The following is a 21,554-nucleotide window of genomic DNA, read 5'->3' on the forward strand; positions in this document are numbered from 1 at the left end:
TTTAGTGGTGATAGGGCCTAAATCTCTACTCTATCTGTGTCCCAAGACTTCTGACAGATGGCTTGGACAGCTTAGGTGTGATTCAGTAGCTGGTAACAGAGTTGTCAAGCGTTTCTTTCTGCTCCTAATAATAAATTCCATGTTAAGGCTGCAGAGAAAAAAAGACTAGGATACCCCCACAGGAGTACCCTTGCTAAGAAGACTTACTCTTGCCACAGCAGAGATGCACATGTGTCACGTTTTAAGCCCAGCTGGCAACCCAGAACCACGCAGCTGCTCTCTTGCTCCTGCCCTTCTGCTACTGCTGAACCCAGGACAACATGTAACATATTAGTATTTGAATGTTGTAAATAGAATCGAGTGGATTGGTAGATTATCTTGATGCATTTCTGAAAAATTAACATGAATTTTATTTATAAAGTTTCAGACAACCAAGTGAAGACCTGCTTTTCCTTATGCCTTCTTCCTCCTCTCACTTGTTGAAAAATACTTGTGTTTGTTGTTAGGTTTTGGTCGGCATACTGCTAAACAGGCTAGCCCAGAAAGATTAATTGGCTCTTGTTAGCTGACTCCTTGCTTGCACATGGTGAACTGCTTTTAAGAGGACAGTACCTTTGTACAACAATTAAGGGTTCTGCTCCTACACATATTCTTTTCTTGTTTTCTTTAACTAACCTTTCACACTGTGTAGTGTGAACTGAACGTTGTGTTTGTCACAGATGATCCCCAGTGCTTTCATCACACCAATCTGAATTCCTACAATCATTACTAACAAGCAGTAAATGTGAATGTCATGGTGATACATACATGTGCCTATGCGTACCTCACTGAGATCCTGATGCACACTGTGGTTCTGCTTGCATTGTTGTTTTGACACTGAAAACGGAGCGTAAGTGAAGCAACACTAAGGACCACATTACTGGTTCTAGATGCAACAGAAGCAGACTACAGGGATCTGAAAGATCAGGAGTTTCTCATTCTGTTTTCCTGCTGAAAAAATTCATACTGCATGATTGAGCAAGTGGTTTGATGAATTACAAAAATCTTTATTCTGATCGGTTTATATTTGGTGCAATTAAGGCAACAGAGAAAGAGAGGATATTTTGCAGCTTCAAGTTTAATTCAAAAGTGTAGTGGTATTTGTAGCCGATTTTATGCCAGTATTTTCTCTAGGAAAAGAAAGAGACAGTATTAAATAAGTATCAAAATAATGACATAACTGTCATAAATGAATAGAAAGTACTTAGAAGACTGATAGGTATCTTACTATAAGATGCTGCTATTGTGTGGTAATGAGACTTCTAACTGATCTTCAAATCAAGTATTAGCTTTTTTAGGATGGATTTTTTCATTATTAGGTGTTTTTTTTTTCCTTTGTAAATTCCTTGGCCGAGTTATTTTATTGAGAATAACTGGCAAGGGCTATAAAGAAAAAAGGAAAAGAAAAGACCATTCGAATTATTAATTTTTAAACTGTGTGTTGAGCTTTCTTATTTGTCTCCTTATTTAGAATTTACTAACAAAATGTTTGGAAAATGCATTTTGTTAAAGCTTTTTAACTCTATCACTGAATACACCTGAAAATTGTAGACACCAGTATCTGTAGTTTTCTTTGGCAGTTTGTCCCTGCTCGGCGTGATTCTAATAGCCTTCCAGCAAGCCCAGTATATCCTAGCAGAGTTCATGAAGTCAAGACAGAGGCCAAATCCTAGTTCTTCACCACAGCAGAACAGCAACTCTGTTGACATAATCAGCTCTGATTCCTACAAGTAAGAATACCTTTTTCTTTTGAATTGCTTTTTTTTTTTTTTTTTTTTTGTACCCTATGTATTTTGGACTAATGCTTTGTCTGTTTGTATTTTGATACTGATGTGGACTGGTTTAGAGGAGATGATGTTCCAAGCAGCCTTTTTCAGAGAGCCTTTAGTGTTGGGTCTCGTCTCCACAGAAGAGAAATGGAAGAACTTTATAAATGTTGATTATTGTTAGTAGTGCATAGGGTAAAAATTGTGTGATGGAAGTAAAAGATACAGCATGTATCCTTTACTATGATAGTAGTACATAGGAAACCACAAAAAAGAAGTAAAGGATCCATCACAGCAGTTGCGGAAAGAGTTGAAAATACATTAGTGGTCCTCAGTTCTGACCCCCTTGGGTAGTCAGTTAGGCACTTACTGAAGCATATAAATGTGTTCGAAGTCCAAGTCTTTCTCAGCTCCCCCTGAAATCAGAATGTGCTTAGCTGATATGGTAAATTGAAGACCCAGTGCAGTGTCACAGCTTGTGACTGTGCCCCTCCCCCCCTTTTACAAAAATAGGCTATAAAACAATTCATGATAGCTTCGTAGATAAAAGCAAATCTCAATTTATTTTTTTCTCAAGGGGAAGCTGCAAGACATTTATGGATTCCTATAGTTCCTCAGATAAAGGTAAAGGGAAGGGCTTCCTGTCTGTAGGCACTTCTTCCAGCCGAAGTCAGAATGCAGCAAAGAGAAGTCCTGCGACCTACAGTCACTCTCAGAAGAAACACAAATGTTCAGTTTACTACAGTAAGCAGAAACCAAACACAGTGGCTGGCAGTGCCATTGCAGCTACCGATGAGAAACAAAACCAGATTGCAGAGAACCAAATCTCAGCACCAAAAGAGGACATTTGCACTGATGTTGTCAGTGAGAACTGGGTAACTCTGAAATATGCAAATGGCATAAATGTTAACAAGAATTTAACTCTTCCAGAAGACTTTCTGGGTAAAGAAGAAAGTGCACTGAAAAATACAGTTCTCATGAAAAATACTTCTTCAGAGTGTGATCTGAAGGAAGATCTTCAAACATGTATGTTTCCTAAGGAAACTAACCTTAAAACTTCAGAAAATCTAGTCGAGCTCAAAGAACAGGAATTCTGTCCTGTGAAGATGTCCAAGAAGCTACCTGAAAGTCACTTGTCCAGAAATTCACCTCAGCAACAGCCGGAACTGCAAGAAATTTCTAGGAAAAATAATGGTAATTTTCTTTTCTTTTTTTAATTTCTGACAGTCAGAATTGGTGGGTGAAATCTTCTGTTGAGTTCACTGTGGTGAGGATTTTGTCTCTTGTGTGGGACAAGGAGATGTGTTTCTTAGGTTTTCATGATGATTTATCTGTTTACATTCTTAAGGAAACAGCTTGCATTAAAAAGTTTCATAAATCATATATTTGCCTTAGCTTACAGATTTTGAGCTTATGCAGTAACATTTTAATGGTTAAAGTAATTGATGTCATAGATCTGCTTATAAGTCAAAAATTGCCCTTGTCAAATATTCAGAAACATCCCAGAACATTTCAGGTCCACTGAAAATCTGATGCCTGATTTTTAGTCACGAAGCCAGTACCTCCAGTACTGGATATTCTTTGATATCCTTTGATAAAACCACCTAAGATAACGAAGAGGGTATTGTGCAGTTATATTTTGTAGGAATTTGCAGATTGACCTTTCTCTTGGTAGCTGCATAGCTGTATTTTTTACCTTACTTTTGGATGGGTTGGTTTTTCCACTTGTGGAACTAAGCTGCCTGGGAAGTCTTACCTCTTACCTTCACAACTCAGAATTTTAAGAGCAGCTTGAGAGCACCTGGAGGCAATAAAGAGCAGGGTAGGAGAATGCGTCCTCTGGAATCTTGGCTTTATTTGGGAACTCAGCTGAGTAGTTGAACACTGAAGTCTGGCATTTGCTGTAACTGTGGCAGAGTTACTTAGTGAGCCATCACAGCGGGATTTCAGGCCCTGCTGTAGTGTGTAGTGGGCCCGTTGTTTCCAGTTGTGTTGTTATCTGTGAGATACAGCAGGTATAAGAGTGCTGTCTTCAGGTAGAGGCAGAATAATTTCACCCATACTTACAAAGTATTTTTACATTCTTCATGTGCTTCTAAACTGCAGAGTGCTATTCATTCCTTGCTTTGAATTAGGAAATCAGATAGAGGAGAGAATAATCAGTAATTATATCTTAACTGTATTTATGTGCACAGGAAAGTAACTTTGAGTTACTCGAAAAGTAACTCAGAAGTACTGTGGAAATCATAAATAAAACAATTGAGAATAAGTAGACATTTTCATTGACAAAGCTTCCACCTTGAGGCAGTGTTTGAGGAGTACTTGTATTCAGTGGTAAAGCAGTACAGGTAATCTGATGTATTGTCTATTGAGCAGTTGTTTTGTGCACTGTCAGGAATGTATGTCTGTGATTCAAGAAGTTTGATAGGATAAATGAAGTCTAAAAAGTACTATGCTGCAGTGTTTGTATCTTGATTTAGTTGCAGACCTGGTTTTGTGCAAACAGACTCTTAAAGATCTCAGGTACTCCCATGTTTGTATGCTGGAGAAGAATAGAGTGGTTTTAAAGCTCTGGCACCCTCCCTTTCTTGGTGTTTCCAGTGTCTCATTCATATGGGCTTCTTTTGCAGTCATTGTGACTGCCTGCTCCAGAGAGGAGAAGGTGGCTGAGTCAGAGCTAGGACGCTGTAGGTGGTTGATAGATAGGAAACCACAAAAAAAAGTTTGGGTGGACCTTGACTGTATGAGGAGACCAGTAAGTGATGGCATCTCTCATGCGGAGCAGGCGAGTATTGGTAGCAGATCACTGTGGATGTATACCAGATATCCAAGATACCTGAAACAGAGCTGAAGTTAGTTCTGCCCTATCCAGCACTGGCTGCGACTCAGCTGGTCAACTCAGCTGGTTGTTGAGGCAGGTTTCCTCTAATTTTCTTTATCTCTTAGACTTCGTTACACAAGAATATTTCTTCTTCTTCACAAGCCTCTCAAGAAAATGAACTTCTAATGTGGAAAGAAAGGATGGTTTCTCTGTCTTCATAGTGAATGCAGAGGGCACTTCAGAGACATCATGCACCAAATACAGGCCGTTCTTATTTTGATCTACCCATTTCTGAAAGGTCTCCTACCTACCCAGCTTGAAGGATTTTTTCCGTTTATTAGCTCAGTATTCCCTGACTTATATTACAGATCCATGGCTGGGACCCAAATAGTTCAAATTTGGATGAAATGAGCAGTTCTTGGGTAACTTAGGCATGTGCTAGGAGTGGTGTGCCCATGTGCTTGAATCAGAGCTACTTTTTGCAACTGCTGTAAGAATTTTTATACAACATTAGCTTTTGCTTTCGAAATTTTCAGCATCATCAGCCTAGATGTTGGTCTCTGAGTGTTTTGGAAACCAACACATGTCTGTTTTTAAAGAAAGGTAGAAGATGCTGTGGTTATGATTGGGAGCCCATTCTCTTCCCAAGTAAACTGATGTTACTGTTGTAATTGTAGGGAATAGCCAGCAAGTGCCTCTCAGGAATGAAACAGAAAACTGTGAGACTTTAAAAAAGCAGATCAACCTAAAGCCTTCCACAGAGAAAAAGATGAGTAAGGGACCTAAAGAAGAGACTCCGTGCTGCGGAAAAGAGGAGATTACTTCTTCTGAGGTTTGTGTTGTGATCTTTGTGCTTTCCAAATTTAAAATGGTCTTTTTATTGTTTATTTATATATAGAGAGACATACAGGTATGTATGTACATGTAGGGATTATTACCTATTCACAGGTCTGAAACACTGTAAATCAGATGAATAAGAAAGTACGCAGATGTGCTGTCCACATCCACTGCATATTAATGCCGCAGACCGTACATTTACTGCAGGCAGAGTAAAACACTTAAAGAACTTCATCAGGTAGTTGATAAACCCAAGAATTTGGTTTATATTTGTGTCCTGTCTACTGCATAGGAATCTCATGGCAAAAAGGTATAAGGAACAATTGCTTACTATGCTTTGATGAATATATATCAGGCAGAGTCTGGTCTTGTTTTGGGAACTGTTGTTAGAAACTTCTTTCCATGTGTGGCTGATGGAGCTCAGTTTGTTTCTTGCATTTTTTAAAATTACTATTATTTGTTGGTTAACTTACCCCATAATTTCCTCAGTTGTAATTCAAATGAATACCCCAACCCCCTCCCGCCCCCCAGCTGCTGAGGAAAGAGAGGATTTATTGCTGCTGAACTTGCACACAGACTGATCATAAATCTGGCAGATGTGTTTTGGTTTTGGTGCATTGGGAATTTTATTGACTGCTTTCCTTTTTCTCCCCCCACTTTTTTATTTCCCTGGAAGTCAGAGCTAGATGCAATGAGGGGGGAAATGCTAACATTGGGAATTCAGATATTTCTCTCTCATCATCTGCTGGTGTCTTGAAGGACAGAGTCTTGGAAAGGCTGGTCAAATTGATGGTGCTGGAAAGAGGATGTGCTGTGGAAAGGCACTAAATCATGAAGTAACTATGCATTTGGGTCTGGTTGTTCTGTCCAGAGAAATTTAGCTGGAAAAATCCAGTGGAGTTCATTTACTGAGTTGACTTCATTTTATAATGTATGTATTTTCTCAGCTCATATTTTTACCTTTAGCAAGAAGATGTGTATAGGAAGAAGAAACCTCAGGAGAAGAAGGAAGGGAACTTACCAAATATGAATTGGAATAGAAATAGAACATCTAGGAAAAATAAGAAGAAGAGTGTTAATATATCGACAAGGTATGTATTGCCTCACCAAGTCATGAAGAAATACATAGTTGCTGTAACGTTTCCGAAGGTTTTCCATAGTACATTTGGCAGGATTGCTTTATCTGTTTAAATAAACACAATTTAATCCAGGCCTGAGCCCTTATATTTAAGAATGTGCAGTACTAAGTATCACCAAAAAAAATTCCATTTGTAAACCTGCATATATATAGACACACCCCATTCTGTATAGCAGTGGTTGCTCTGTGTTACAGTCTGGAATTCCATTGTGTATTGTGTGAATAAAATTGAGTCATGTATTCTGTTCAGTGAAGAAAGGAAAAAAAAGTTGTTGAAATGGTCCCACCTTCAGGAGAATCATCTGCTGTATTGAGTAACTGAGGCAATGTTGTCTTCTAGTAATTCTGGAAGATGAAGAGAAATATGTGGAAAGAGTGGCTTGCATTTTTGCCATAATGATTACAAATATTACAGCATCACTAGGCTCAGAAGAATGTTGAGAGCACTTTGGGTGGTTACTTTTGGTTTCCTCTTAAGGGTTGTTTAAAAGCATTTCTGATGTCAGTTGTAAACTACTTTTAATATATTTTTTCATGTATTTTAAATTATTTGGATTATTATTAAAAGATACCAGTTATAAGCTGCTTCTTGAATAGAAACACTTATGAGGAGAAAATCCTCCTCCTTCCCTTCCCCCAGCCCTTTGACATAGGTCATGATCCTACAAAGCCTTCACAGACTTAATTTTTATTGCAAGTGGTCCTATTGAGGTCAGTGGACTTAACAAGGAGATTGTAAATCTGCAGGGGCTGTTATAATTCATTATAAACAAATTACTGTTCATTGTGTGGGAAGTCAGCATGTGTAAATCTTTGTAGGATGCACACCTTTGTAGCTAGGGAGGATTAAAAAAATGGGAGGAGAAATACTATAATTCTGCTCCTTGAACTGATTCAGCAGTTGCTGTTTTCTGAGTTAAGATGTAACCATTCCCTTCCTGTAGAAACTTGACAGATGGATTTTATTCATTTCTCCTTAATACTCTCTGATTAAGATATTGGGTCCAGATATTTCAGTCTTACTAGCATAAACTCGAGATTACTTCAGATGGTGGTTTTACTCTAGTTATAATTACACCAGTGAAATAGACATAGGGCACATTTTTCTGTGTATGTAGGTCTTTGTACTATGCTAGACTGTACTTATCGCTGTAAATATGGTTGGCTTCTGCAAGTGCACTAGAGAATGGAGTTAAACGTACACACGTTGTTTTGCTTACCCCCTTGAGAAGTAGTAGCCTGTGTGGTGGGATAGAGCACTTTGGGAAAGGTTTTTTAGCTTTCTGTAAAAGTGGGAATTAAGACTCCTGAACCTGTTCTTTGCCGTATATGCTGCCTCAGTAGTCGAGTGAGTTGAAGTGTTTAATGCCTGAAAAGGAAAAATGCAGCAGAAATGTAGAGTGCAAACATGTTTCTTTGGGTGTGGTTGTATTAGGGTCCCTGAGCAGAATGAATTGAAGCATATGTGCAGTGAATTTGAAAGGCCGGATCTGAGAGCAAATATTGGAATAAGAGCCTGGTGTCCTCAGGGTAACGGGGAAAACTGTAAAGCGGATCAGAAGCCTGGGAGCTTGTCCATACAGGGAGAAACAGGTATGCATTCTTAATTGTCTTAAATGGGGGAAGCAGCATAATATGGTTTTTGTGGCAGTAGGTCTGTATTCCTTCCTTGAGAGACTTGGGCTTCTCTCCCTTTCTAACCTCGACATGAAGATGGCAGGACTGGCACGATGCAGTGCCTGAAATAATACCTGCTCACTTCTGAAGGGCTGCACATGCTTTGTCCATATAGTTGGTTTGTGGTGCAAATCAGAAGAGGAGTCAGTTTAAAGTCATAATCCATCAGTTCCTGGCTGAAGGGCTGACGCTCTGCCTGTGTGCTCAAATTAAAGCTGGTATTAACTGGAGCGGGTGTATTGTGAGAGCCGCCTTTAGAATAGGCAGGTCATTTTTAAAAACCACCTCTAGCGTGGATACCTGCTTCCTGCCTTTCTGTCAAGATGTTAAGCAGTTATTTTCCTTGGCTTTGGGGAAGAGGAGGGCTGAAGAATCTACCAATGTTTATAGGATTGTCCTTTGCCTCCCTGATGAGATAATAGGAAAGGAGAACCTATTACTTATGAATTCATTACTCACAATATTTGTCACTGCTTTCAGTATGCATGTTCCTACCACAAGGATATGTCTCATATTTAAAATATAAACTATATATTTCAAAGAACAGTGTGGGCTTCTTATTTCAAACCAATGCCTCTAATTGCACTGTGTCCTCACTTGCATTCATTTTACTGGGGATGTCATGTAGGTTATAAGCTCCTTGTGGTGGGGGCTTATGCGTTTATCTTGAGGCCATCAGTAAATACTATTTTCTGTCCTATTATCAGTAAATTCAGAGAAACCATGTAAATTCGTGTTTCAGATGACTTTTCACTGAATCTTCAGCCGAAAGTTTTATTTTTTTTTTAATGTTTTGTATCATTGGGTTTTTTTTACAACTTCTTTAGAAAGTTTTTATCAGCGGTCCAAAAAGAAGTGTTTGGAGAAGTTTTGCTCTGATTCAAGCTCGGATTGTGGAAGTTCATCAGGAAGCGTTCGTGCCAGTCGTGGGAGCTGGGGTAGCTGGAGCAGTACCAGCAGTTCAGATGGAGATAAAAAGCCTATGATTACTGCCAGGCATTTTCTTCCATCCAGTAAGTTCTGCAAATATCACCTCTGCACAGTAGTGGGCAGAATTTTAGGCTTCCTTCTGAATGGAAAGGGGTATTGTGGCATGGGACATGTAAGCTGCCTTTTGTAGGGCACGTCTCAAACATGGGGAGAGATTTAAAGAACTTGGTACTTGGAAAAAAGTACCACAAGTTTTGTGAGGATAAACATGAGCTGTCAGGTTACAGAGAAAGTGTCAGGCTGCTCACTTGCTCAGTTTGTTTTCATGGAAAGATGGAAGAACTGAGAGTAACTAGTCAAAACAATTTCTGCCTTTGTATTTCTGTTATATCACATTATTCTTTGAAAAATACTACAGCTGTTTTAAGAAATCCATAAACGAGGAATGTGTGAAAGCAGTCCAGATCTGAGGATGCTAGGATTACATAGCTGTATTTGAGGCATAAATAGCCGGAAAACTTGAGCCACTTGACCGATACGTGAAATGGGAACTGTGGTTCATTACTGCAGATTTTTGAGTACCTGAATATCATTTAAGTAGTTGAAAGCCTAAACCCTGTCACTGCCATCACTATCCAGACTGATGTGGCACTAGAATTAAATTTTAAAGAAAGTAAGCCCAGCTTACCTGAAAAAAGCCATTCTGAATAATTTAAAAATATTCATGTACTTACATGTGTATTTCTGTGAAACTTTAAATTACCGAAAGATAGTATGTGGTGCATCTATACCTCCAATCTAATAGGTAGTGAATTGTGCATACCTAACTTTTCTGTTTGTTCAAATTGTGATGCCTCTTAAGAAAATAAGTAATTTCAAATTCAGAATTGATTTGGTAGTCACAAGGAACCTCTCCATTAAAAGTGTGGTAATCACTTATAAAATACATTTAAGACCATGTGGACGTAGATAGCACGCTTTGAAATTAATGCAGTTAGTGATACTCTGGTGTGAGAGAAAACTTGATAAACACCATTGATGGTTCTGTTTCTGTGTACAGGATATTCTGTGCATACTTCTTTTTTTAGGATCTTTGTTTTTCACAGTCATTCTTTTCTTTAGGAGAGAATATTTCACAAAATGATTTTCCATCTGAAACTCCTATCACTTTAAATCTGTCTCATAACATCTGCAATACCAGGTAAAAAAATTGAATCTCCACCTGTAAGACATTAAAGAAACACCACCAACTTGAAATCCTGTCTCAGTTTGAGAAATTATACCTACCTGTTTTATTGTCATTTTCTGTGATCATCTAATTGTACTTATTGGTTAGAAGAAGAAGAATCTTCTTCAGTACATGAAAAGAGGTATGCAAAGTGGATTATGCTGGGGAAATACAATAAATGCTTCCAACTGTAAAATAAAATTTGGGAAAAAATGGAAGTGTTTTTCCCCTCTCATTTCTTCCAGGTCTTAAGAACTTAACTACATTTCCATTACCACTTTGTTATATTCAAGTAATAACAGTTCAAAAAAAGTAAGGCGGGAATGAGACTTTCAAGTTGATGCTATTCTTTTAATGGGAATAATGTTCTCCTAGGATATACAGCATGAAAATTGATTCCCCCCTCCCCCACATTCCTTTCTACCTCTTTACTGTAGTAGTGATAGCATCTACAATTTTTACTGTGAGTCCTCATTTCACTTCTCATTCATAACTCTCTTTTTACTAGCAGAAATAATTTAATCCTGTGGGATTCTGGTGCTTGCAAATGTTCCCTTTCCATTCATTTTGACTAGTTTCTTTGATGGGTTTTGACAAATATGAAATTGATGTTTATGTGCACCTATGTATCTTCATGGACATAAAAGTAAACTTCCCTGAAAGTTGTTGGGAGCATTGAAACATTATGAGAGATGCTACTCATCTTCCAATTTTAGAGAAGAGCTGTTGAATTAATTTGCAATAGGTTGATGCTTGGATAATAGAAGTGGGGTAATTAAGATGTATTAATCTTATTCATTTTGCATGTGTTTTAATTGAGGAAAAAAATACCTTTATAAAATTGCCCAGTGGCAATCCAAAATATGAAAAATCAGGAAAGTGGGAAAGCATTAGCAGTCATGATGTTCATTTTTTACATCTCTGTATATTTCCTTCAAAATACATTGGATTATGAAACATAAATGTCTAGACTTAAGAAATTAAATCTTCTTCTCATCCAGCAGAGACATGAACAGCATCCCTCAATATCCTGAAACCTTATGTCCCAATTTCACTGACATAGCTGCAGATCCTGACAAAAATAAAGGTCAGTTACTTTTATTAACAACTGAAGCTGGTTTTCGCACACTTTGTCAAGCAGTTTTATTGATGTTGCTAATAATACTTCTATACACCAACTTGATAGACATGTTGTTATTAGAACTTGACTTCTAAACCAGTTAAGAGCAAAGTTAGCTTAGCTAAATGAAAGCTAATAACTTTGATTTCTTTCTTTTTTTTTTTTTCTGGATCTACTCTATGTTAATCATAGAAACAACTGGTTTGGAAAAGACCTTTAAGTTCAAGTCCAGCCATTACCCCAGGACTGCCAAGTCCACCACTAAACCATATCACCGAGGGCCTCATCTACATGTTTTTTTAACACTTCCAGGGGTGGTGATTCCACCACTGCCATGGGCAGCCTGTTCTAATACCTGATTACCCTCTCTGTGAAGAAATTTTTCCTAATATCCAGTCTAAACCTTCCCTGATGCAGCTTGAGGCTGTTACCTCTTGTCCTATCGCTTGTTACTTGGGAGAAGATGACATTTAGGTTTCAACTTGTTTTAGGTATTCTTTGGGTGTTTTGTCATCCTCTTGCTTTGTGAGATTTATGTCCAGAAGTAACATGGCTGGAAGATGAAGAGCACTGGTTGTGTTAAAATGAAGCTTGGCATCAAATCAAATATGAACTTTTGTCTCTAAATTTAGACATCTGGGACTTGGTCTTTCTGAAAGCAGTAATGAATGAAGCTGGGTTGGGCTGTTGAAACTCTCCGAGTTTTCATTGTTTGTATCTCTAAGGGAAGTAATACTAGCTTGTTGAGTGGGATTCATAAAAGCATCAGGCGCGGTGAGGTGGAGTTTGAAAGATGGTTAGGACACATGGTTCTTTCAGGCAACAGAACTGCCTGCCTGTGACTGTCCATTCTGCTGTAGGTTTAACCTGAATCTTGTAGGTCACAAATGCTGATTAAACTTTTTCCATGGTAGCAGTATCCGTTATATCTATCATGTGAAATAGTGAAGTAGAACCAACTTTGCAACCCTTTTCTTGTGGAAACTGCTAATTTGGAATTTTTCTTTTCTCCAGCTGCCTGTTCTCCCAGGGTTGATAGAAACCAAGTATCTGTGGGCAGTCAGAGCACTTAGTCCATAGACAGCAGCACAATGAAAATCTGCCCTAGGGGCTAAATACATCCATAATGAGTTCACAAATTGTTTGGTTGTGAATAGCTTTAGTCCATTAAGAACGGGACCCTGTTGCCACTGCATTTATCCTTGGTTAGACTTCAGAGATGGTTACTGACTGGTGGGTGAGAGAGAGGCTGGTATCCCTGCCGTCTGTCCTGCTGTGAGGAAGGGTGCCACCTAATGCTGATGGCTGATGAATTAAGGACAGTCTGTAGGAATTTCTTGCCCTGTTTTGTTGAATTTCTTCTTCTCAGTTCAAGTCTTTTTATGTATATATATTTTAACACGTAGAAATTTTGAGATTTGTTTAAAGATGGACATTCATCACAGAAGAATAGATTGGTTGCTAACTGGATATTTTTAGTCTAACATACAGTCCTTATGGATCTGAGAATAGTGTCCTTGTGATACTTGGAGTTTGTGGAGCCTCCTTCCTGTTGTTCTACATTTCATTCCCTTTTCCCTTTTTAGGTCTTTATCCAACAGGAGACTTGTGGCCTGCCCAGCCAGTCTGCCTGACAAGCAGTTTAAACTACAACCTTGAGAATAATATACCATGCATGATCCAAGAAACCCCCTCTGTCCACAACAGGTAAGTTATGTAAACATGCAGAGGACTGCACTTGCACTTGAACTTATCTTACAATATCTGAAAAGCAGATAATAGTTAAATTCTTGCTGCCAGTTCAATCTCGGTTGTAGTTGTTTATGCTCTTCCATTAGTAAATTGGGATTAATTTTTGCTGACAGAGGTGTTTCTGCTCATATAGAGATATCCAGGAACTTCTTTCAAGTTTAATTAAATACTTTTTGGAAAGTTTTTAGTTTCTTCCACTTCTGTTGCCTGGCCAGGCAGAGGGCCTGGCTTTTACATTTGTTGCCCTCTTGCTAAACACATGGCTTCTGCTTATCATGGGGTCTGTTATGCAGTGTGTACTGTGTTAAATGGCATGAACAGACATTGTTAAATAAAGACAAATAATCCAGTGTGGTGTAAGGATGCAAGCTCATCTTACTGTTTCAGGCTCTGTGTAGATTTGTGTTGATCTTCCTGTAGTAATGAACTTGAGTAGTTCTTGTACTTACTCTCCACACTGCAAATTTTACTAATGAAAGATGCACCACAAACTACGGAGAAGAAATACTCTGCCACCACATAGCAGTGAATTAGAGCTAGTTCTTCAAGTCAGATCCTGTCATCCGAAATGACATAGTGGTAACGTGGAAATCCCCTAGTGACAGTCTTGTGATCCCAACCAACCTGCTGACCTCAATTCTGACTGTCATGTTAACAAACTGCAACCCTAGTGATTGGGAGCAGTGGCCGGCAATCTGTCTGACTCTGGAATCAGATGAAATACATGTGATTTGTGGCAGATTATGTATTATGCTAATTTGCTTTCATATGCCCATCTCAATTCGGACTTTATATGCAAAAAATATGTATAATTCGTTATTCATATATGGTAGTAATAACTTACAATAGCTTCTTGCCTGAATAGTAAAATTGAATTAGTACAACTTGAACTGAAATCCCACCTTCATATGCCTACCTTGTCCAGACTGTATGCAGTCTTGGACTTCTTCAGGCTTTCTGCATAGCAGGGCTTGTTTCGCTACTGACGTATCTTCAAGAATTACTTTTGAAAAGTCTTCTTTTATTATTTTAATTAAATTTTAATTATTTTAATTAAAATAAGTACAATCCCTAGAAATTAATGTGTAGTTTAGAAAACATACTGTTTAACAGGACTTTAACGTGTGTGGTAGGGAAAGTAGAAATCTCCATTTGAATTGCTATTCTCAAGCATTCAAATGCTTGAGAATGGGTTACATTTTCTTCTACCTCACATTACATTATTTCACTTTATATCTACCATTTCCATGGTTGTGGGAAAGAAGTACAATTATTTTCTTTTTTACAGAGGAAGAAGTTGAAGCCAGTTAGATGTTGCAGGACTCTGGTAGCTGTCATTACAAGTTGTTCAGCCTCCCAGAGGGAAAAGAGCTCAGTGAGAGAATCGTTGCGTAGTGTGTCAGAGTGGATCCTGGCAGAATTGGCAAGCAGAATGTGAAAATCCTCATCATCAGTTGCAGGCATTTTGCATCCAACAGCTTTACGTTAAATAAGTATTTCTAAACAGTTTTCAGAAGTTCTGCAAATTGTTTCTGACAGCAGATTTTTCTTTTTCTTGGGACAGCTTCATCGACTGGAATGCAGCTTGCGACAGCCAGTTTTCCAACATGTATTGTCCACTAGAGATGAATGAATATGGTGCTTTCCCAGAAGGTAAGTTGAAATAAAGCTTATGAATTATCACTGGGCATGATGTTTTTAACTCTCACCTTTTGTAGAGCAAAGGCTGAGCTTTGTCTATAAACATCTGGGTGTTGATTGCTTAAGTGGGCTTTATGGTTTCCAGCTGACTGGGTGCTCTGTAGTAATAAACAATGTCTACATGTGGTGGATGAGAAGACTGGGTTTTGTATGGAGTTATTAAGCCTGCAAAGCCAGTATACAGGACTCTGAGAGGGAATAGAGAAAAAATTCTCGTGACTACAGTATTACACAAATCTTTTTGCGTAATTTTGTTTCCCCTCTGGTAGGCTTCTGCCTTCAAGTGTGTGAAACAGAAGGCCTCTTGTGACCAATTACCTTTCCAGGCTAGAATTTCTTGGCTTGGGAAGCACACTGGCAACAACCTAAAATTCTTTAGCATTACCTAAGCAATAATTAAAGGTCAGGCTACAGTATCACAGGCAGCACAGTGATCCCTCAGGTGCTTAGAGCTGAGGCAAGTTGGCAGTGAAGCCTGGGTTTGCTCTGCCATGCGAGTTCTGTTGCTAATAAAGACTCTGCTCTCCAGTAGAAAGATTGCCAACCCTTTATCGTGTCCTCCTAATAGCAGTTTGTTAGTGGGTCCCTAATACAGAGTGGTACTCCTGTTAACAGAAATTGTTATGCTTTGCTGCTGTGCTGCCCTGAAGCTGCCTGAAGTCACTGAAGGCTTAAGCTGGTTCCAGCCTTGCTCACTCCAAGAAGATTCAATGCTTCTCCACTGAAATGTTAAGAGTTCATATTGTAAAAGTCTTACTTTGTCTTCCTGCTTTTATAAACTGCAGAAAACATGAACTACCCTAGTGGCTTCCCAGGTACTGCAGCGGTGCAGAATACAGCCTTCATTGACCAGAACTGTCCCTCCACCTGGAATGCACCTCCCAACATGCCACCCACCTGGGAGCCCACCAGTTATGTCAGCTCCACGGTGAGTACTGTCACTGCAAGGCTCTGCCTTTGTGCACCTCTTCAAAGCCTTCCCAGTGCATTCCTGTCTTTTCTACCTATTGCTTGCACATTCTTCATGAATCCTTTACCCTGGTATATGTATGTGATGCTGGCATTGGTGGCCTGGCTTTTTCCCAGCTGTTGGTCAAGGTTGCTACTGGGCTGTGTCTTTGAAATTTTAAGACAAATCCTCTTGCCTGAAAATTGACTAAAATCATCTTGCATATGGAAAAAACGTTCTGCACTTACATAGTCTATTGAGACTTTTTCCTATCAAAATCAACCTTTCCAGATGAGGGTAAAACACAAAAAGTGCTGACAGCAAAACCCAGAGAGATTTGGAAATTGTAGAGTTGAATGGACAGCTGCTCTCAGTGACTTTGACAGGTTTTTTATGCTAGGAAATCCAGGTGATTGAAGATGGAGTCGTGCAGATTTCGGAGTGCTGACTTTGATCTGTTGTGCTCCAGACTAGCCATGTGTATGTCATCCCATAGTGCAATGTAGTGACTTTGGTTCAAGGTGGTCTTCAACAGTAACCACCTTCTTTTCTGCTCATATTTCAAAATAGTCTATTTTAGAAGTTTATTTTTTTATTTACAGTAGGTTTATTTTGACTAAAACTAACCAAGAAGTGTTTCCAACTGCAAAAGTGAAAATTATGACTATTAAAAAGTGGCAAAACTGGTAGAAGACTCTTTGGTAACAAGAGTTGGCTTTATTTCATGTTTTATTCAGGAATGCCAGGAAACACAGAAGGTAAAGATTGGAAAATACATTAGATAATTCAGTTCATTTCCCTGGTGAGCTTTTCCCTACAATACATTTCAGTGTTTCATTCAGTTTTAAAAGTCCCAAGACTTCCGTGACCTTCTCCGAGAGGATTTCCTCACAGCCTAACACATCTTGCCCTCCAGGAGGTTCTTTATAAGCTTTCGAAATTTTCTAACTAAATTCCCTAGCTCCCAGTTATAGTCTCTTTTCCACAGTGAATACCCTACTCTGCTCCTAGCATTCAGTCTTTCAGTACTGACACATACTTCAACCTTTTTCTTGTCATTTCTTAGGCGTCCTCACTTTTAACTCTCAAAACATATGTGGTGCTCATTGCGTCTTCCATTTCTCTCTTATTTTTCTTAACAGCCTGACCAGAACTGAATATTATGTTCCTGTTACAGTAATATCAATGCCATGCAGGGAGGAGCTCATATGGCTTCATTTAGCAAAGTGCCTTTACACACACACACACTAATGCTGTTGTAATATTTTCTGCAAACATACTGCTTTGTAAACTTGTCCAGTTTTCTACTTGTGCATTTCCTAAGTTCTCTGTGTAGATTCAGCTTCCTCTCACTCAGTACTACATGTCCACATTTTTTTCCAATTGGTCCATTTTGCAGTTTCCCATGATGATTTTATTTTGCCCTACAGCCCTACCTCTCAAGCACCCGAAGCTTGTCTCCAATGTCTGGACTTTTTGGTTCCATCTGGGCACCTCAGAGTGATGTTTATGAAAGCTGCTGCCCCGTCAGCGCCACGACCCAGCACTCAACCCACGTGGAGAACCAGGCAGTTATGTGTAAGCAGGAATACTATCCAAGGTTTAACCCCTTCCGTGCCTACATGAACTTGGACATATGGACTACAGCAGCCAATCGAAATGCAAATTTCCCACTTTCGAGGGACTCGGGTTACTGTGGAAACGTGTGAAAGGAATTTGATTTTAAAATGTGAATAAAGATGCTTGCAATTTTGATTACTAGAGTAAGCTGGTTGTTGAATAGATTACAATGTTGGTGGATATTTTGGCACTTTTATATTGAAAATAAATTTTTTTTACTGAAGTCTGAGCATTCAGTGCATTTTACAAAGCAAAGCGTATTCAGGATGCTGTTACTGTCAGGTGAAGGCTATAAATTTAAAACTCATTTTTTTTCAAGGATAAGGATGCTGTTAGGTTCCTTAAAGCATCCATGAACCTGTACTGCACGTTTCTTCTGAAGTTTACATTCTGTGGTATAAATTGGGAGTGCTTTAGGATCTGCAGGTACAAACTTACACTCGTAAGCAGTCACATCTGTACTGAACAGTAGCACTGGGGACCTGCCTGTTGGTGCAGATCAGAGATTTCCCAAGTGGTGCCATTTCTAATGCTGAAAGCGTGTAAAATTCTGGCAGTAGAAAATAGGCCGAATTGGGCTTGTTTATCTGGCTTCAAAATGCAAGCTGTCACATGGGCGATGTTATGCTTGTGCAGTGTGGGTTGAGTGGGCATTTCTTCAGGAGCTTTTCCTTCTGAGTGACTCCTGACATTTTGTGTTTATATTTTTAGCCTTCATGTTGCAATAGCATTTTCAGTGCATTTAACTGCCCTTATTTAAAACGCCAAAGCTTGAACTGGAACAAACACTTCTTTGAGTGCAGAGTTCACACCACTCTCCAAAACAGAACAGCTTTGTGTTAGCTCTTGTTGTGAGACTGAAGCTTTGTAGTGGGAAAGGCAATCAGGAAAGTGCTGCCACCCATGTCAGGGCTGAATCCATCATGCAACATGTCTCAGCTTACCTTTCTGTAGAGCCTTTTCTTCTGACATGGCAGAGTGTGTCTGGGCATCTTTACTCTTAGGTGTCAAAAAGAGGGGAAGGTGTCCCATAGGTTCAGAGGTGTCCTCAGCTAAGTCTGTAGAGAGTGAAGGGGGATCCAGTAGCAGGCTTGTACAGGCATTAGAAAGAAATTCTTCACTATGAGGGTAGTAAGGTGCTGACGCAAGTTGCTCAGGGAAGCTGTGGCTGCCCTATCCTTGGCAGTGTTCAAGGCCAGGTTGGACGGGGCTTTGAGCAACCTGGTCTAGTGGAAGGTGTCCCTGCCTGTGTCAGGGGATTGGAACTGGATGATCTTTGAGTTCCCTTCCAACCTAAACCATTATGTGATTGTATAATAAAGATGGCAGAACCAAATCCTCTGTGGTGTCTGCTGGCACTGTGGCAAATGGCAGTGGCAGCAGGTTGCCACATGGAAGGTTCAGGTTGAAAGTGAGGCGGAGTGACTTCCCTTGGAGAGTAGTGCTGCAGAACAGGCTGCCTCAAGGGGCAGACAGATCTTTCTGCCTGGAGGTATTCATGACATGGCTGAACAAAGCTGCACTGACGAGTGCTAGTGGTGGTGGCAGTCCTGCTCTTTGTGGGAGGTTGGACTAGGGGCCATCACTGTCCATTTACCACTCTGAGGATTCTGTGAGCTTGAGCAAGTTCCTTTTTGCTGCTTCAGTTGGTGTTCTCTTGCCCTTTGAACACAGACTGCAAGATGAGAACTCTGACGATGAGATGCTGAGGCTTTCCCATTTGTTTTATTCAAAGGCAGAGCAGAGGAGGCACTGCTGACAGCCTTCAAGCAAGGCTGCTCGGCAGCCTGAGCTCCCAGACCTAAATTCTGTCCCTGTGTGTCTCGCCACATCTCTGAGCTATCAGACCAGACCAGCTCCTCTGACTTGCTGGTTTCAGCCGGAAATGCCATCCAGGGCTTGAAATGTTTCATCAGCAACATTTCTGTATGAAGTTTATTTCAATGAATCAACAGTTCCTGCAAAGAAAGCTTTGTTGAAAGATACCCTGCGAGCTATGCTTTCATGTGTGCTTGAGTTAACTCAGAAGGAGGTAGCAACTGGGTGGGATGCTCAAAAGCTGCTACATTTACTTGCTTTAACTGCTCATGGGGAAGGTGCTTTTAAGGCTTCCTTTGGTTTGATGTCAGGAAAACAGGATCATCCCTGAATGCTTTTGAAAACCATGGTGATTTAATGGCTTGATCAGGAACTAGTGACTGGAGTCTGGCTGCTTTCCACATTGTGTTGTGCTGGGCAGGAATCTGTTTAACTCTGCAGTTTAATCGTAATTGCATGGGATTCTGAAGGGAGTTCACATGTTCGTATGAACTTTGATGCTCCTGGGATCAGTACTAAGCCATGAGAAATAGTCTTGACCACTGACATGCTTTGTGTGCACCTCTTGCCTATGGTAGGAGTCTTCAGGATTAATAGAGTGGGAGTGCCAACACAATAAATATGGATGAAAAAGAGAAAAGTGCTCTTTTGCTTCGAAACATAATGAAATCCTTTATTCCCTTGATGATCTTGCTTGTTGTATAGCATGTTCATTGAATTTTGTATGTACAAGGGCACAGGAGAGAAGAGGGGACATGCAAAGCTGTGCTTAGTTAGCTTACTCAGCTCATTCTGTTAATTGTTTTAAGGAGATCTGTATTTTTCGTACACTGGAGTTTTTCCTCAAGTACCAGTATAAGTAGATGCTTTTCTTGCAACTGTAATGACCTGTAACAACAAGAAGAAGGCAAGGGAAGGCAAGGCAAGGCTGCATGGAGACCTCATGGCAGCCTTCCAGTATCTGAAGGGGGCCTATAGAGATGCTGGGGAGGGACTCTTCAGTAGGGACTGTAGTGACAGGACAAGGGGTAATGGGTTAAAACTTAAACAGGGGAAGTTTAGATTGGATATAAGGAGGAAATTCTTTCCTGTTAGGGTGGTGAGGCACTGGAATGGGTTGCCCAGGGAGGTTGTGAATGCTTCATCCCTGGCAGCGTTCAAGGCCAGGTTGGACGAAGACTTGGATGACATGGTTTAGTGTGAGGTGTCCCTGCCCATGGCAGGGGGGTTGGAACTAGATGATCTTAAGGTCCTTTCCAACCCTAACTATTCTGTGATTCTAAGAAAACCCCACAGAGTTATGATCAGCTTTAGGTCCCTGTTGTAAGTAACTGTAATGTTTGAGACAGAATAGGTTGGTGGATAAGAGAGGGAAAAAAGCTTGCAATAAACCAGGCAAAGACACTGTAGACTTCAGGGACAGGGTTAAAAAAAATACCAAGTTAGAAAAGGTGATCTCTGTGAAGAAGATGGTCAGAGTTGTTAAAGGCCAGCAAAAGACAAGGGAAGTGAGCCACAAACAGCTGGAGAAAGACTGCTAAGAAAGAAAACAATCATTCTCTTTAATCAAACCAGAACAGATCAAGAAGTCATTCTTCTGGGAGCTGTGTAGTATTAGGCAAAGTATTTCATATAACTTTTCATAACAATAGCTAAGGAATGTAACAGGCTCATTAAAGTTACCAGGAATAATTGCTGCCATCAGGAGACATCTGTAGCTTAATTAGCAGCCCACTCAATGCAAGTGCATTTGGGCTCAGTTAAAAATCATTCCTCCTGCAGTAAAGGGGAAGATGAAATAAATAATTCCACTGCGAATTTCTTTGTGCTGAGATGATTATAATTCTCCTGGAGTGAAACTGGAGAGGTTGCTCTAAAGACATCGCATTGTCGTGAGCAAAATAATTCCCAATTTCTTGCCTTGTGCCAGGAATTCCTTACAGCGGGAGCTTCCCTGATCTCTGAAACTGGTACCAATTTCTGAGAAACTGCAGCAAAAGTTTTCGATTAACCCAAGAAATGCTTCAGGTTGCAAAGGGAGAAACAAAGAAACAAAAATGCCAGTATAAAAAAGGAATGGCTTGCACAGTTCACTAGTAGGGCTGGTGATGGAAGAGGGGGGAAAAACATGGGCGGTCCAACAAGTGTGCTGATTTCG

General features: G+C 39.8%; 1 protein-coding gene across 11 annotated transcripts in view; it reads left to right on the top strand.

Annotated features, from left to right (window-relative positions):
* TMEM131L (transmembrane 131 like) overlaps positions 1 to 17,801 on the top strand; it is an 81,245-nt gene extending 63,444 nt beyond the window's left edge. For 7 of the 11 annotated variants that reach the window (XM_057419074.1, XM_057419077.1, XM_057419078.1 and 4 more), the window contains 12 exons: positions 1,620 to 1,769; positions 2,383 to 2,999; positions 5,304 to 5,458; positions 6,430 to 6,554; positions 8,037 to 8,194; positions 9,106 to 9,291; positions 10,331 to 10,409; positions 11,438 to 11,523; positions 13,143 to 13,263; positions 14,873 to 14,961; positions 15,795 to 15,937; positions 17,389 to 17,801. In XM_057419074.1, coding sequence (XP_057275057.1) covers positions 1,620 to 1,769; positions 2,383 to 2,999; positions 5,304 to 5,458; positions 6,430 to 6,554; positions 8,037 to 8,194; positions 9,106 to 9,291; positions 10,331 to 10,409; positions 11,438 to 11,523; positions 13,143 to 13,263; positions 14,873 to 14,961; positions 15,795 to 15,937; positions 17,389 to 17,667 — 2,188 coding nt within the window. In that variant the 3' untranslated portion in view covers positions 17,668 to 17,801. Of the gene's footprint in view, positions 1 to 1,619; positions 1,770 to 2,382; positions 3,000 to 5,303; positions 5,459 to 6,429; positions 6,555 to 8,036; positions 8,195 to 9,105; positions 9,292 to 10,330; positions 10,410 to 11,437; positions 11,524 to 13,142; positions 13,264 to 14,872; positions 14,962 to 15,794; positions 15,938 to 17,388 lie in introns of those variants that run through there. The other 4 variants (XM_057419076.1, XM_057419084.1, XR_008973479.1 and 1 more) reach the window with 3 other exon arrangements.
* Positions 17,802 to 21,554: the final 3,753 nt, after the last annotated feature.

Source organism: Pezoporus wallicus, unplaced genomic scaffold (assembly GCF_028554395.1).
Source record: "Pezoporus wallicus isolate ANWC-B61680 ecotype Strahan unplaced genomic scaffold, APGP_CSIRO_Pwel_v1 contig_2384, whole genome shotgun sequence".
Lineage (NCBI taxonomy): Eukaryota > Metazoa > Chordata > Aves > Psittaciformes > Psittacidae > Pezoporus > Pezoporus wallicus.